Consider the following 17,817-nt stretch of genomic DNA (forward strand, 5'->3'; position numbering starts at 1 on the left):
CAACTCTCCCTCTCCTAAATATTGAGATGTGAATAACTTTTGGATGGACTACACTCTAACGACAACTACAGCCTCAACCAAGTACAAAAGTGCACCTGACTCATATCAAATCCTCCTCAGAGGGTCTTCTGCTTGCAGAAGTCTTATAAGGCCTCTGAAACAAGAGTGATTTACAGAGAAATCTGGTTAGTTGGGATAGCAGACTGGTTGCCAAGGGGCCTTCTCTTGTCAAAGAGGAAAATAACATTGCCTTCCTCAAATGGGAGAACATCCCAGGACACACAGTTGCACTTGCACTGTGGCTGGTCATGGTGGGAGGGAGAGCATTAGCCATGCTCGCAGTGGTGGGAATCACAGCCCTCGTTAAAACTATTAAAGTGGCTCGTTTGACCTGCCAGATGGTGAGTGGGTTGCTTGCATCCTTTTCCTGTACTAGGTTCCCTGCCCTCCAAACATAGGCAGTCCATCTATATGCCGTCGGTCCACCTGGGGGCAGTGTGGACAGTGTCCCCTTCAGAGATAGGCATGGGAGGAGTCGAGGCAAGCTATGATCACTCACTCACTGTCATTAATTAAGGTTTTTACAAAAACTGGACAGATTTCAGAAGATGCCACCAAGCTCTTATTTGGCTCTTACTCCCCTGGAGTACTTCAGTACATCAGGTGGACCCTTTGGATTGGAGGAAGGTGGAACAGAGTTGGTGAGGAAGGAAAGTATCAAGAAAGAAAGGCACCCATTGAGTGCAGTACAGGAGAAGCTAGTTAAGAGGGGCCTCGGGTCCCCTAGTCTTCTTATTCTGGATCCTCCCTCTTACTGTTTCTTTGAAGCTCCTTATATAAATCCCGTTTGAATTTGAGAGAAGTATGTGCAGCAAGCTAAGTCAGAAGGATAAAAACAAATACTGACATTTACGTAGCAAACAATTCAATAACTTAAAATACTTTAAAAAAAAACAGTGGACATCAATAAACATCTTGAGGGCTCTGGGGTTAAGAGGGGGTGGGGAGGGAAAGGGACAAGGGGACACATGGGATGGTGGAGGGAGTCAAAATAGCAAAAAGCTACCACTTCACACTGATTGGCAAAAATAAAAATGTGTAATGATGCGAAGAGTTGGTGAAGATATAAAGAAATTGTACTCTCATACTCTCCAAAGGGGAACATAAGTGGATAAAATAGCTATTTGGATAAATAAATAAATAAAATAAAACATCATGCCATCATATATTTGTTTTATATTAAATAAAGATGTTTCAAAAACACTGAGGAGATATATATAGATATAGATATAGATATATAGATATATATAGAGATATATATATATATAACCAAAGCAAGAGCTCCAATTTTCAGTTGACCACTTTTCAGGCTGGATGCTCAATGCTGAATGTCCAGCCCAGGAAGGTGCTGCAGGTGACTTCTCCTGTGTGGTTGAACCACCTGATGAGCAAAAGTAAATGTTCGTAAGGCCCTGCATAGTGCAGTCTATAACCTCAGGTAAATTACATTAATTAAATAAACAATGGAAGAGTTATGATGATGTACACATTGAAATAAGAATCTGGACATGATCTTTTGACTATTTGGAGCTCATTTTGGTCTGAAATGGAAAAGAAAAAAGAGGCCAGGTCCATGAGTATAATCTCCATTGATAAAGATGTGTTTATATTGACCCTGATAACTGGATATTAATAGTGGCAAGTTGAAACCCTAGCGTGACAATTACCAATAGCTTTACTAATGCTCACAGCACATCTTGGGTGCAGAACAGCAGGAGACAAGAGAAGGAAATGCAGCCTCAGTGTCAAAATGTCTGAATCCCATTTATTCTATCTTGCTTATTTCCATTGTAAACTGCAGATAGAAAGGCCTGCCCTGAAGCAGACCTCTCCTGACTTGCCCGCTGCTCCCCTCAGCAGTGTACTTAAGTCAATCTGCCTCTTTTGTTCCACACTCTGTCTCTGGTGAATCCTCTCACCCGCCTGTATCTCTGGCCTGTACCCCAGTTCTTGTATGCATAAATAAATAAATCTTTAAAAAAAAAAAAAAGCCTGCCCTGAAACTCAAAACACTGTTTCAAACTATGAAAAAAAAAAAATACTCTATTTCATTACACTTGCCTTTTGCTTTTTAGAAAAACCTACTGTTAGGGAATAGTCCATAGACTTGTATATACTAATATGTATCATTAAGTGATTATTGGGGCTTTATGCTAGCTCATTTTTATAAGGGGAATTGCTTTATGTCAAATATATACTTTCAAATGAATGATGGATGCAGAGGCCATCCCAATGATTTAGAGGGTGCACTGCCTACTCCATCCAGAACACAGCAGTTGTTCTATAGCCTGGCTCTCGCAGAAGGGTAGGTTATTTGGGTTTTGTTGAGCTGATAGAGCAACTTAGGATCCCTCCGTTTTCTTCTTGGAAGAAAGTGGGCTAGAGAATGGTGGGGGTAATGGGAGGACAGGGGACACCAGATAGAGCTATACAGCAATGAGACTCCTCCTTCCAAATAGACTTCTCTTCAAAGCATGACTTTCTACATAATAATAAGAAAGGGCCTCTATCTTTCCAGCTCTTTGGGGTACCCACCACCTCCTCCCTCAGACCCTCTTACTCCATGAGATACCCCAGGTCATTGCTAGCATGTTTGAAAGGTGCCCATCTTAGTGTCAGATGCTGTTAACCTGTAGCCAGCCTGGATGCAGCCCAGGCCTCCCCAGATGGGAGCTCTGGACCTTGCTGCCCGGGATCAAAGGCTGGGACCAGATTATGCAACTGGTGGGGGATGGTCGGTAGAGAATGCAGGTTCCAGAGAGTCAGAACAGAGGCAGTAAAAGGGCTGACTGGGAGGTGCCACCTGCCGTGCAGACACGATGCCCTCCCCCACCCTCACCCCACCCAGCAGCCCTCTTGGTTCAGGATGGGTGTGAGGACCCTGGCCTCCAGCAGCCCCTGAGAAAGGAGCTCCAAAGTAGGAGAAACAAAGATGGGTCAGAGCCAGTAGTCCCAGAACACAAACACCAATATATTTTATGTGCACAGATGTGAAAAGGAAGAGACAAAGAGATCAAACAGAGACAAAGCAGGCAATGGGCGCACAAACCAGTCGCGGGTCCTTCTGAAAAGCTGCCGCATTGGGAGACAGTCCCTCCCACTTGAAAGGCCCTTTTACAGAGCTGGGACCTGCAGCTCCTCCAGGTCTGGGGTAGCCTGGGGGTGAAGGGTACCCTCCCTGCTGTAGTCAGAGCCAGGTTGCTCTCCTTTCTGCATCCCCTGCTCTGATGTCTGCAGAGCCCAGAGCTTCATAAATACAGGTTCTTAGGAACTAACTCGCTCAGTGCTGCCTCCCCGGGACACCCATGCAGAGTGAGGGACCGAGACAAAAGGACTTTAGGGGTACTCCCTAAGTATTATTGCTGTAAATAAGCATAGGCCATTATGACTCACTGGCATCAGAGGGGACAGGGCACAAGGGATGACTAGCAGACGTCAGAAGCAGTTCAACCATGCAGGGCAGCACATGGCGATCTATAACTCAGAAATGAGACCATATCCAGTGGAGAAAGGCCCACCCGTGACCAGAGGATCATAAATAGGATGCAGACTCTCCCTGCAGCACTCCCCTGGCTTGGCAGGGCTGGGTTTCCTCCAAACTTTGAGTGCCTAGACACTAAGAGTTAGGAGCCCTAAAGATACCCCCAAAAGCAGGGTTGAAGTTTGGGCCACCCCTAGAAAGCTGAGCCTACAGTGGGTCATCGCCTCTCCTTGCTGGGGCTCTGTGCCTATGAGGGGCAGTAGGAGCCCTGAGGTACCTGGACAAAGCAGAAACCCAAATATTCTGTACTTTGCCAGGTACGCAAGTTTACTCTGGGACCGCCTAGACGTGGGAGTTTATTGGTCCAGAGAAAATAGAATGCCAAGGCACACCCATGGGGCAACCTCCCAGGCATCAGGCCAACACTGGCAGGTCAGGCTCTGACTGAGAATTATGGGGGTCTCCTGCTGGAGACTGCAACAAGCTGGCCACCCGATTCAATCATGGGAGGGAACAGCAAAAGTGGGTGGTGCGAGCTAGGGCCCGTTTGGGGAGCCTGGAGAAGTACTGTTGTCCAGGAGGCTGAGAGAACATGGACTGGAGAAAACAAGGAACAATTACCTAGAGAGAAGAGGGAAGCCAGACAATATTCTCCCACTGGACTCTTCCACGGTAGATGGAAAGCTATCTACCCACTCTGGAAGCTTGAATATTTGGAAGCCCCAAACCCCTAGAATTAGGGCCACAATGAAATCAATGGTTGGCCTGGCCTCTGCTGAATGTCATTTGTCCCTGGATTTGGAGAAGCCTGCTCAGGACACAGGTGGGAACGCCCTTCATCCCGTCCTGGACAAGGTCAACTGCAGGAAACAACCCTGCCAGGACACCATTCCTGCCCACCCCCCAGCCCACCCACTTTAGTCTGCGCCCTGCCTGGTGCTGTCTGCACAGTCTAGATGGAGCAGCACAGCAAGAAAGAGGAGGTTCTCTCCCCAAGTGGTATCATCACCTTTGAATGATCTATGAAAAGGGAATGGCTAATTGCTACCTAAGAATCCTAGCGTGGTCAGGAAGGGGATGGGCGGCATTCCAATGGACTCCTCCTTTTAGGGAGTGAGGGGCAGAGTCAGGAGCGGGCTGGAGTGAGGATTTCACCTGTCCACTGCCAGCGAAGGACCTATCACAGGGGAAAGGGAGCAACCAAGATGACAGTGCCCATGAGCATGGCAGGGTTAATACTGTTGACGGTGCAAGTTCAAAGAGTCAGTCTTGCTGGGAAGGATGGGGGAGGGGCAACCCTGAGGAGGTTTTGCTGCGAGGCTGGGGTGATGGCAGAACCAGAACTGACCCCTTCCCACTAAGGATGCTCCAAAGCTGACAGCCCTCGTCTTTTTCTCCTCACTCATTCTCCATGGTTCCCCAACACTGGATATTGCTCCTCCATCCCCGAAAAAGCCAGATTGCCCCTGATTGGCTTGAAAATAAACTAGGCAGGTGCCTTCACCCCCACCCACACCCCTCAGGAATGACTTGTCTCTAGGTTTCCATTGTGAATCTGTGGGTCTGCCTCAGCCTGACTGCGCTGGGGGGTATCATTCATTTTCCGCAGGACCACTGTGGGGAGAGGAGCACCAGGGGCACTGCCACAGCCCACTAGGTGGGGTGGGAGGTGTAACAGCAGACCTTCCCAGGCATCAGGCCAGCACAGTGGCAGGAAAGCTGCAGGGGGAGGCGGGGCTGTCTCGGGGTTCTATCTCTGGCAACTGCTATGCTGGCTAGGGAGTTGGGGATGAGGGCCAGTGGGGTGATTGACATGGATAAAGGGGCTGCTAGTGGTAAAGGCCTTGAAAATAAGAGAGAAAAGGGGAACACCACTGAACACATAGAAATTGAAAACCTCCAAAAGCCCAAGGTTGGTGGGAATCCAGCACCAGGGGGGCCCCCAGAAGGCCAAGGGAGCAGCGAGGGGCCCTGGGGGAGGGGAGAGGAGCCAAGGGAAGGCATCCAGCCCTTGCAGACCACACTGCAGCCAAGCAGCTTCCCCCAATGCCCAGTCTCTCCTTAGGCTGCTGCTCAGCAGGCCCCTGGGGAGGTATTGGTTGCAAGCAAGCACCTGAATATTGCCTAATGGAGCCAGCCAAAGCCCAAATAAACCAGGTAAGAGGGAAGGAGGCGGCCGCAGCAGCAGCTCAAAACCTCCTCAAGGACTTGCCTCCCACCTTCTGCCCCATTCTCAGAGTCTCTTGGCCAGGACGAGCCTGCTGCTTCCAAAGTCACCCAGTAGTCCAGTTGCTGCTTAGCCACTGGCCTGGCGCCACCAGCCTCTGAGCTGGGCAGAGATCCATGGACCCTTCCCCAAGTCCCTCTGCTGCCTCACACCCCATGCCCCCAAACCTGACCACACCCCCATACGCACCCATTGTGGAGGAAGAGGGGGCTGTGTGTGCCCTGCTGGGCTGAGGCCTGGCTGGGGCAGGTTTTGTGCTGTACAGAAGGGGGAATTCCACCAGCTTGGAACCTTTGTCCGAAGGGTCCATGAGAGAACCCTGGGCCCCACCCACCAGCACCCCCCAGTCCCCTGTCAGTCAGTCTTGACATGGCCGTTGGCCAGGGCCAGCGGGCCACCTGGCTCCTCTGGCTCGGCGTCCTTGTCAAAGCGGAGGCGAAGGGTGTTGCGGATGATGAATTGCTCCATGATGAGCGCCCCGCAGAACCAGGGCACAGCATACTCCAGGGTGATGAGCCCCATGAAGTCGAAGTCGAACTGGGAGTAGTCCCAGGGGCAGGCATTGAACTGGCGCAGGATGAAGCCGGTGGTGAACTCCCACAGGTAGGTCCAGAGCGTGTAGATGAGGCAGCGCACCAGCAGCGGGCAGCGGCCCCGCAGGCGCAGGTACATGCGCTCCACGATGAGGATGGAGGTGCCGTAGATGAACAGCGCCCACACACTCGTCACCCCCGGGAACTTCCAGTTAAAGTTCACCACGAACTCCCAGGCCGCGGTGAACATCACCTCGCAGAAGTAGCCGTGGATGGCATACAGGTACCAGCGGGACAGCGCAGTCAGGGGCTCGGCGGAAGCCATGGTGCTGGCAGGGGCTGGCTGTGGGGACACAGAGAAACAGGTGAGGGCCAGTGGGGGGAGGCCCCCAGCTGCTTCCCAATGCTCAGCCCAAGTCTCTGATGTGCCCAGACTGAAGGATGATGGCTCAAATCTACCTCTCCCTTTCTCTTTGTTGCCCATCATAATCTCCTCCTTATTCCATGCTAGCTACTTTATTCCTTATGCCTTACCTGAGGGAGGTGACATGAGAAGTGAAAGAAAGAAAAGAGCCCCATTGGCTTTCTCTGAGCAGCTCTGCCCAAATGCTCTCTGGAAGGAGGGTTTTCCTACACTCCCTACAATAACTTTTCTGGATTGTCTGCAGTTAATGAAAGAGTTGGCTGTTCCCATCCACCAGCCAGTCACCCCCACTAGCTAGACCCCTAGCTGAGTTCTCACCAGACCCATCCTTCTCCAGCAGTTCCCCATCACTCGTATTTCTGAGGTCTTTCTAAGCAACCTATCATAAAATTCACCACTTCAACCATTTAAAAATGCTGTTCAGTAGTATTCAATACATTCATATTGTTGTGCAACCATCACAATCATCCAGCTAGAACTGTCTCATCTGCCCACACCAAGACACCAGACGCATTAAATGCTCCCTCCTCGTCCCCTCACCAGCCAGTGGCAACCAACCCCTTCTACTTTCTGTCTCTGTGTCTCTGACTACTCCAGGTAACTTGTTTAAGTGGAACCAAACATTTGTCCTTTTGTGACTGCCTTATTTCACTTTGCAAATGTCCTGAAGGTTCATCCACAGTGTAGCATGTGTCAGAATTTCCTTCACTCTTTAAAGCTGAATAATATTCCATTGCAATCTATCTCCCTAGGTATATAGCATTTTGTTTATCCATTTATCCATTCATGGGTCGCTTCCACTTTTTAACTATTGTGAATAATGTTGCTATGAACACAGGTGTACAAATATGTATTCAAGTCCCTGCTTTCAAATCTTTGAGGCATATTCTCAAAAGTGGAATTACTGGATCATATGGTAATTCTATTTTTATTTTTTTGTGGAACAGCCTTGTTCTCAACAGTGTTTTTTACTTCAAAACTTATCCCATTTTACTTTCCCATCAGCAACACACCAAGGGCATCCTTGCCAGCACTTGCTATTTTGTGTTATTTTGATGATGGTCACCCTAATGGGTATGAAGTGGTAACTCCTTGTGGTCACATTTGTCTTTAACAGCTCCATTAAGTGGGGATTTGGTGTTTAGTTTCAATATTGAGAGGAAACCAGTGGCTGACAGAGGGCAGAGTCCTCCCACTGCTTCATATTCTTTTCCTCTTCTCTCTTCTAAAGCCCACCAGTCTCCAAGGCACAGAATACTGACCTGGTATGTAGGCTCTACACTTTCTCCTGGCCCTCCACCCCAGGATGGTCTGAGCCACTCCTCTGATCCTGTCTCCAGGGCCACCCTAATCACTATTGAGAGACGCATTCCCTCTCGATCCAACTGGCCTGAGTGCTCCTTGAAGGCAGTGACTTTTTTCCAGCCCTCCATTCTGCAGCCATGGCACCCAGATCCCCTGTCTATTCGGAAGGTAGGCTGGGAGAGTCCATGGGTTGCATAAAGAATGCAAAGGTGGGGGCCTCCCCTGGTGGCGTAGGCAGTTGAGTCCAGCACTCTGCAGCATGGGTTCCTTCCATCCCCGCCGGCCAGGACCAGCTGGTGAGAATCCCACACGGGCTCAGCAGACCTCTCCTGTCGCGCCCACTGCTCCCCTCAGCAGTGAATTTCAGTCAGTCTGCCTGTTCGGTTCCCCACTCCATCTCTGGTGAATCCTCTCACCCTCTCACACATCTGGCCTGTACCCGGTTCTTGTATGCATGAATAAATAAATCTTTTTAAGAAATTTTTTTAAAAAAGACTGCAAAGGTAGGGCATGGGAACATGAAACCAATTCTGCTGGTGGACACCAGGCTTGATATCTCTGTCAATCCCCTCTCCACAGTGTCAGAGGTTAACAAGATGGCATCTTCAGTCTGTTCACCTGCCTAGGAACCCCAGACTCATCTTCCAGTTAAAGCAGGCCTAGGCACAATAATACACACCTTTGTGCATTGCACTGTGGTCTTCCAAGCACTCTCCATTCACACTTTTTCATTGGTCCTTACAATGTAAGGGACAGGTCATTTTTACTCCCATTTTTATAAGACAGGTGGGGTTCAGAGAGGGGAAGTCATGTGCCTCATATCCTAGGGCAGGTGAGTGGAAGAATTGACACTAGAATCCATATCTCCTGATTTCTACTTCTAATTCAAGATTTCTACTTATTCCACTGTAGAGGAGTCACAAAAGATAAATTCATGCATTTGTAGCAACATGGATGAGCTGGAAGGGATTATGCTCAGTGAAACAAGTCAGAAAGAAAAAAGAAAACTATCGCTAGTTTCACTTATAGGAGGAATATAAGGAAACTGAACAAAGGGTCCGAAAAAAAAGACAAAACTTGCAGGCAAATTATAGATCTGAGGCCTACAGCAGGGGAGGGGGAGGGAAAAGGGTCAAAACAGGGGCAGGAAGAGCACAAGGAACTAAGGTGATGGCTCATGGGTGATATGGTGGTGGAGGATTTATAGGGATTGCACCTGAGGGGAGTAATTAAATATTGTACAAAAATGACAAATGATATAAGAAAATTAAAAAAAGTTCAATTTACAAAATAAAACATATCCCATCTCCTAGGCATGTGAGCTTAATATTACTCCCCCTACTCAAAAATAGTCAATGGCTCCCCAATTCCCTATGAAACACTACAGCATCCTTGGCCTGGCATTCAAGTTCATGCTGTGATCTCACTCATTTTTTCAGCCTTATTCTCACAGTCCAGATCTCCTTGCCTTTGCAGCTCCTCTCTGTTCTGTTTCTTGAGCTTCTTCCCCACCACCTCCACAAGTTCAAACCCAGCTTACAGGTTCAGAACAAAATCTTTCTCATCCTCCCACCATACGTCCTCGCTATCTCTTCTGAATATTCACAGCACTTACTCTGTCTCTCCTGGGTACAAATGATTTTCTGTTTTATTATGTTGGTAACTTTCAGTCCCCAGCCAGACCTTTTTCCTGTGTTCTACACCTATGTATTCCACTCCTTTCTGAAAATCTCCACTTAAATGACCTAATGGCTCCTCAAACTCTTTTCCTAAATCAAATTCATTCTTTCCCCTAATATTTGTTTTTCTCCTATGCCCCCCATGCTGATTTGTGGAAACAATATGCAAACAGAGAGAAGTCAGAGGCCCCAGTGTCATTCAAGCTCTCTCTGCCGCATCCCTACCCTAACATGAGCTCCCCAGAGTGAGGACCTTGTCTGGTTCAACACTGCATTCCCAGAGCCTAGAACGGGGCCTGGCACCCCATAGGCACTCATTACCAGAACAAAGACATTTTCTTAATTAATTAGTGATTGCTATATAACAAATCATCCCAAACTCAGAAAGCTGAAATCAACTCCCATTTGTTATTACAACTCATGTGTCTGTAGGGGCTGTGCTTGATCATGAGACTATGTCATGTGGGGTCTACGTCCTCCGCTTAGCTCTGTGCCACTGGCCTCTCATTCTGCTCCCAGGCCCAGTGGACTAACTGGGACACATTCTTTTCTTGGCAAGGGCGGAGGCACAGAAGCATGCCAGCCCATTTGTGCAGGAACTTTCCAAGACTGGGTAAGGCACCCACTACCATCTTACTAGCCAAGTCAAGTCACAGGGCAAAACCAACATGCCATTAACTTCTGTCCTTTCTACTCTTAAATATATTGAAAGTCCATTTCCTCCTTCTCATCCTCTTTCTCACTGCTGCTGCTCTAGCTTCAGATTTCACCATCTCTCTAGGATGACTCCAGTCATCCTGTCTTGCCTTGTTCCTTTCCAATTGATGAGTGAATTCCCACATGCATAGGCTACAAAAGAATGGTAGGGGCCTCCCTGGTGGCACAGGGGTTAAGACACAACCTAAGAAGCTGGCCATGGCCACTGCAGCACGAGTTCAATCCCCGGCCAGGGAGCTACCCACATGGTCCAGCAGACCTCTAATGCTCCCCTCAGCAGTGTATTTGGGTCAATCTGCCTGTTCTGTTCCCCTCTGTTTCTGGTGACTCCTCTCACCCCCCACACCTCTGGCCTGTATGCATAAATAAAAAATCTTTTTTAAAAATTAAAAAAAAATGGTAGAAAAAGCAAACAATCCCAAATTACTTTTTAGTGAAATCCTACTTAATGCCCATTAGTGGATTTTTAACACCTACAGAGTGAGACTCAAACCCCTAGCCTAGGGATGGCTGGCGGCACCCTTGGTGAGCCACCTCTGCCTCAGAGCCTGTCCTCAGAGTTTTGCTACCTGGGCAAACTATAGACCTGAGGCCTACAGCAGGGGCCTTGAACTAATGATGCTCCAAGATCCAGTTCCTCCTCTGTGAAGACTTTCTTACACACCTCCAGCTCATAGATGCCACCTTGGCACCCAGGTCACTTCTGTGACGACAGCACACTGCTTTGTCAATCAAAGGCCAGCCTTACTCACCACTAGATGAATGCTTGTTTTGAGCAGTGTTAAGATAAAAAAATTAATATTCAAAACTGAATATTAATTATTTGGTTTTTGCAAAGACATGCATAAAGTAAATATACAAAAAAAATGTAGCCACAGTCCTCTCTGAATGGAGACATCATATGTGACTTTTATTTCCTTCTTTATGCTTTTCTGTGCGGTCTAGATTTTTTTTCTAGCAAGTATGTATAATTTTTTTTTAAACTTTTTTTTTTTTAATAGAGGCATGTTTTTGTTTTTTTTTATTTATTTGTTTGTTTTTGTTTATACATGCACTGGGTACAGTCAGAAGCACGGGAGGGTGAGAGAATTCACCAGAGCCAGAGCGGGGAGCGGAGCAGGCAGAAGGACCCAAGTACACTGCTGAGGGGAGCAGCGGGCGGCAGGAGAGGTCTGCGCGCCATGTGGGACCCTCCTCTGGTGGCCGGGGAGCAGCCGGGGATCGAACCGGCGCCGCAGAGGCCGCAGGCAGCTTCGCAACCCAGCGCTCAACCGCTGCGCCACCGGGGAGGCCCAAGTATGTATAATTTTTATAAAAATAAAATTTTATCTTAAAAATATTTGTTGAACGGATATTCATTCATTCATTATCTTTGTACCTTGAAAATAGACAGTACTAAATAAATCCTAAATAATTTGCCAAACAAATGAACCCGAGAAGCCTGAAGTCATGTAAAATTAATGCAGTTTTCCTTCCTGAGCCATCCCAAACAACAAACCATGACCCCCGGTTTAGATGGAGGCACTAACTCCTAGCAGCCAGGTTTGCATCCTAGCTCATCACCCCCACCTGAGGGCATGTTACCTGACCTCTCTGTGCCTCAGTTTCCTTATAGATAAAGTGAAAATAATAAACAATAACTATGTCAGAGGGTTATTTTGTGAACGGATGAGCTAACAGATAAACACTAAAATGTAATATGTAAATATACAACGAATGTGCAAGAACCGCCGGGCTATTATCTCTGGCACAGAGCCAGGCTCCTCCGGTATTGAGTGCCACTTCCAACCTGAGGCAGGGTCATCCTCCCATCCTGGGAAGCTCGGGGAGTCTTCCTTGCCAAACAGGTCAGTTCTCCACCCCAGCACCAACCCGCAGCCAAGAAACCCTGAAATAACAATAATCTCACCTACAGCCCAGAGGAGAACAAAAATTCTGCTGAGGAACTACAAGGTGAACTCCAGCTTCCATACAGCTAAGGGGAGCTTGATGAAGGGGGTGTCTCTGCCCAGTGCTCTGAGGGCCAGGCTTGAATAGAAGGGTGGAATAAAAAATCCAGCTTCCTGACACAGCCTCACAGGTGCTGGGGCCAGGACCGGGAAAAGACAAGAGAAAGAACGGTATTCTTAGCTAAGCAGCTCACACTGGTGTGGGAAGATGCTGAGATTAGACTTGGGTGGATTTTCAGAACTCCACTCCCCAAACCCACAGGAACCCCCTTTAACCTTTGAGCTGGGCCAGGCTTCCCCACCCTCGGCTGAGCAGGACAGTCCCCATTCCCTAGGTCTTTGCCCTGGAGCCCTCCCCGGACCCTTTTGCCCCAGACCCTTCCAGTACCTCCTCGCTCAGCCCTGGGGTCAGCGCCACAGGAAAGCCTGCATCAGAAGACCCAGCAGCTCACAGTTCGTTGGACGTGGGCTCTTTGTCCTGGGGACAGGACATAACCATCCTGAGAACCATGACAAAAGACTGGACCGCCCAGGAAAGAAATCCAGGGTGGAGTAAATCTAGGAGGGCGTGGGCAAGACTGGAAGCAGAAGTTTGGAGAGCAGCGAGTGGTTTCACAAGCAGGATTTCGGGGAACAATACTCCAGTACAAGAGCCCTCACACAATGTTGATGAAAGCCCTGGGTACATGGAGTTTCCGCAAAGGGCCAGAACTCAAGTTGACTTGCCAGGGGAGGGCACTGCCCTTCCAAAGGGACAGGTGATTGGGAGGGGAGGGGCTGGCTTTCAGAGCCCGCCCTCTGGGAGTAGTTCACCTACCAGGCTAGTCCATAGGGTGACCAAAGCAGAGAAGAGGGGTAAAGGGAACACCATTAAAGGTTTAAGACAGACAAGAGGCAAAACCAGAGTGATCATTTTTCGGTTTTGCCAAAAGCTGTGATCTCCTCCCAGGAAACTAAAGCATCATCACACACTAACTCTGGGAATTTTTGTCTAGAGGAGCACCTTATTTGAAAATTAGGAGTTCCTGACCATGCAGTTAAGCTGAGCACGGCTTCCTCTTTCACTACACTTACTTCCCAAATTCATTCCCCAGTCCCAGGCCCAAAAATCACTACATTCTATGCTTGGGAGATGCAAAGCCCTTCTAGGAGGTCCCAAGGGCAAGACCATGGAGGGACAGGTTGAGAGATGCTGCGTTCTGTCCCCTGACAGGCTCTGTGCTGGAGGTGAGTGGGAGCAACGAAGAGTAGGCAGCTGCTCTTACATCTGAGTAAACGTGCAAGGCTGACATGGCCCAGAGCTTCCCCTGTGGTTATCAAGTTAGTGGGGGAAGAAAAGTTGGGCTTGCTTCAGGGCCAGAAGGGAAGCAAGTGAGGGAAACCCCTGTGGTCACTGGTTGCCTCTTCCACAGTCTCTTGCGGTGGGCAGCCCCCAGGAAAACGCCCTGGGATCAGTTGATGGGGTGCTCCCTCCACTTCCCAAGTCACAATAGTAATATGCAGGCACTGTTGTCAGCAGCACTGTCTATATGTTAACTATGGTCATCCTCAAGCCTATTTTACAGATGAGGAAATGGAGGCAGAGAGAAGTGAAATAATGAGATTAGTACTTATAGCTCTGAAAGACAGAGCTGGGGTTCCAACCCAGCAAGTCTGGCTCTAGAGACTTCACTCCCAGTTAGCACACTGAGTTGTTACCCCTTGAACACCCTCTGTGGCACTGCCATTTTCTGGGTTTCTGCTTCTGGAAGGCTGGAGTGCTATATGAAGAGATAACTGGAAGTGAGAAGCACGTGAGCTTCTTGATGGATCCTCAGTGAGGCTCAGAGCCAGGTGTCAGAGCTACTGAAGTCTCTCAGCCTCTTCCGGGAGACCACCTTCTGTTCTGAGACCACATTCTGGCAGGATCCACATGAAGGTCCTCTGTGGTCAGCCATTCAACAGCCACTGCACTGGGTCTCAAGGCATGTGCCATTCAAAGACCTCTCACCAGAACACTCATTACCCAGAACCTCCCTGACTGCCAGCCAGCCAGTGCTGCTGGGACTCTGAATCCCTGCTATGGAAATGCCAGCCAAGAGTAGTGCCCAGTGAGCAAGCGGCCCAGAGAGGCTCAATGCCTGGAGAAGTATCCAGTATTAGGAGCAACCATCCCACACAAGGTGGCAGGTGGGGAGGATTTCAGAGGGAGGCCTCAGAGGCTAAGAAAATCCCAGCTAGCAGGTGCAGTGGGGCAAGTGGGCTTGGGAAAGAGTCAGCCCTGCACGTAGGTTCACTGGGGCTCCAGCAGCAAAGGACACTGTTCAGGTAGGTTCTGTGGGCTCGGCCTCCTGGGCATTGCCTGGAAGGCTATTTCCAGATCTCATCTAGCTGCTTCTCTATTATCATCAGGTCTCAGCTCATCCCTCAGAGAACTTCCCCGAGATCCAATCCAAAATAGCCTTTCCCTCACACACGGCATCCCATTTTATTATCTTCATAGCACCTTCACTTTCTGATGTTTTGTTCCTTGTTCATTGCCTGCCTCTCCCAATTAAAATGAAACCTCCATCAGGGAGGACCTCTGTCTTGTTCACTGTGGGTTAAATAGTGCCTGGAACTGTGCCTGACAATAAGACCCATTAATACTTGTGGAATGAATGAATGCATGAGCCTAAACAGGTGCAGGCACTGTTGAGAATAGTGCTTAAACACTGATGAGGACAGGTATAAACAGTTAACTAACTGCTCAGTCTTTCTCCTCCTTTCTTGGAAAAATAGAACCTTTAAAAATTTTTAATTCTAGCACTTAAAAATACTTTCATGGGTTTTTTCTGATAATAAAAGCAACATGTGCTCACAAGTGAAATTTAAACAATACCCCTAAAATGACTTAGAACACAAAAGTCTTCCATCAAATATGCTACATCTTAGAGAAAGTCACTATCAATGGTGTGTTGTGTATTCATTCAGATTAAATTTAATTAAAAAAAAAATCCCTGCATCCTATGAAGATAAGGCATTCATAATGCCATTACCATTCCCCTTGCAATATTTTCTCATGTATTTATTTTACAAATTATTATAATGTACTTACTCTGCAAACTGACAGTTTTACTAATTATAACAATCATTTTTCTAACTTGTGATATCACCTATTATTATAATGGCTGCCTAATATTCCACCAGGTAGAAAACTATAATTTACTTAACCCAGATGTTCAACAGAAGGAGAAAAACTGTTTCTCATTTCCACTATTCCAATAATACCAAAAGAAACATCTTTTTTATGCCTGTAACAAAGTAATTCAGTCCCTTTCTTCTTTGGGACTGTTTCCTAATGGAAGATTTCTTAATGAATAATTCTAGAAGTGGGGTCACTGGACAGAGGGCACAAGTTTCAAGGCTGGTGATGTAGATCACTCTGGGGAAGGCTGCGTTATGTGGGGAGGAGTTCTCTTATTTGAATCACACCTTCCCTCAGTGGTGGAGCCATCTCTCCACTCCCACACTCCAGGCTTGCTTACATCACCCCAGATACAAATCAACTCAAGAACATACGTCCTGAAAGATCCTCCAACTGATTTTGCCCAGGCTGGAAGAAAAATAGATTCTAACCCTGAGTTTTAAGCTTTCAATTAGCCATAGAATCAAGATCTCCCTAAAGCTGAGAATACCTGGTTCCCTGGTTTCACCGTGGACCAACCCAGCAATTCTTGAAAGCTTGTCTGGTCAGGACCTCAGAAACACCAGCTTTCCCTGAGCCGCCTTCTAGAGGAGCTCTAGGCCTGCAGGTCCCTGATTCTACCACTGGACTGTTTGTCCTGTGCAGACAGAGCAGCCTCCAGACCAGACGGGCCTCTGGGGCTTGGGAAAGCAGCCAATTGTCATTTTTCAAAGTATCATCCAGGAAAAATCAGAGGCTAAGGCTAGAAAAAAAGACCATGTGAGGATGGGGGACTCCACAGTCACGGCTCTCTCGTCTACACTGAGGAGGCACCGCTGAAATGTGGTAAAAAGCAGCAAAAGACTTGCTTCTCCTGCCCACCTGGTAGTCACCTTTATGACGGTCACCTCAAATCCCTCACCACTCAGTGCTCTGGATGCTCTGCCCAAGGCCACCTGAGCTGTCTGGACTGAGGCTGGAATCCAAATGAGGTACAGTACCCATCGCACAGACGTAAAGCCCAAAGCCTAAAGCATCCACTGGCTGTCAGCTAGAGAGAATTTGGGACATCGCCATCACCTGGGGGTCTCACATCACTCGAGTGGATCGAGGTATGGCCAGGTTTTTAGAGACCATGTGGCTGTCAGGTGGCTCGCACAGGTGACATGGCCTGGCACTGCCGGACACTCCCTTCCCATTCTCATTGTCACCCTGTGACAGGCTCTGGGATGGGAAGCAGGCTCCGAGCTGGAACTTGCAGGAAGGGTCAGCGATCCCCAGGGTGCCCAAGGCATACTCACTTATCACACCCTTAAGTGCGGGGCTCAGGAAGTACATCAGGATCACGGTCTCCGAGTGTCCCTGGTTCCCCTTTGTCCTGCTGCCTGGCTGGGCCTCCGTGCCATTCTCAGCAGTGTGGGCAAGGATCAGCCCCAGGGCTCAGCTGATCCTCGATGAGTGAGAGGGCGGCTTCCTTGTGTCCCTAAAAATAAAAGAGGAGGTGTTCATTAGCTAAACTGCCCCCGGCTCCGAGACACCCAGCCAGCTGGAGAGGCAGACTCAAGCAAACACGACAGGGGCCCAGGCTCAGGGCTCAGCACCAGACACGCGGCCTGCTCTGGCCACTGGGGGCCTCTCCCAGAACCTGCCGCCTCCTCTCTGCCATTCCGTGGGCTCAGGTCTGCTTAATCCAGCTCTGAGAGGCTGGGAAGGCTCCCGGGTAGTTCACGTGTGGGGCTAGAGCTTTGGGCTTCCCGCAGCATGAGTGACTGTGTGAATACTTGTAAACCTGAGAGGGGATATAATTATAGAATTCAGCTCCATTCTCATTTAGCTTCAAATTACACTCTCACCTTCACCCAGCAGAGGGTACATCTGTTCTCAAGGGCATCAAGAACCTCATGGAAGGCAGACAATGTAAGGCATTTGTCTTAGCATTTGGGGAGTCAAGCACAACTACACAAGGAAAAACAAGCAAGCCAACAAAATATGGGTTAAGCATTACCCACAGTTCAACCACCCTAACATTCACTTCATTTTATTACTTTATCGTTCATAGTGGCTAAGCCCTTCCTGTTAACACCCATAACTGACCACAAACTGATATAAATCTGTCTTTATAATGCCCTTTGCTGTTGCATACATTTTTAAGAGTGTCCCTAAGACTTGACCATTTGATGGAGATTCCAACATTTTTTGTTTTGATATGAAGAGGCTGAAGCTTTCCTGAAAACCCTGTGGATACAGCACCATACGCACAAGTCCAAGGACAGTGCTCTGCGCCGGCATGGCCCCAT

The 17,817-nt window shown here is 48.3% G+C and overlaps 1 protein-coding gene across 3 annotated transcripts; it reads right to left on the reverse strand.

Moving 5' to 3' along the window:
* Positions 1-6,122: 6,122 nt before the first annotated feature.
* TMEM229B (transmembrane protein 229B) lies at positions 6,123-16,939 on the reverse strand (the record flags this gene model as incomplete). Of its 3 annotated transcripts, none has more annotated exons than XM_084239948.1 (2): positions 16,892-16,939; positions 6,123-6,644 (listed from the first exon to the last, which is right to left on the reverse strand). In XM_084239948.1, exon 2 carries the CDS (start codon positions 6,624-6,626, stop codon positions 6,123-6,125), a length of 504 nt encoding a protein of 167 aa, XP_084096074.1. In that variant the 5' UTR covers positions 6,627-6,644; positions 16,892-16,939. The 3 variants fall into 3 exon arrangements, with proteins under 3 accessions (XP_084096074.1, XP_084096072.1, XP_084096073.1); XM_084239946.1 differs by having other exon boundaries at positions 6,123-6,640; positions 16,822-16,927; XM_084239947.1 differs by lacking the exon at positions 16,892-16,939 and adding an exon at positions 12,764-12,834.
* Between the last annotated feature and the right edge of the window lie 878 nt (positions 16,940-17,817).

The sequence above is a fragment of the Talpa europaea genome (genome assembly GCF_964194135.1).
Source record: "Talpa europaea genome assembly, chromosome: 8".
NCBI classification, from domain to species: domain Eukaryota; kingdom Metazoa; phylum Chordata; class Mammalia; order Eulipotyphla; family Talpidae; genus Talpa; species Talpa europaea.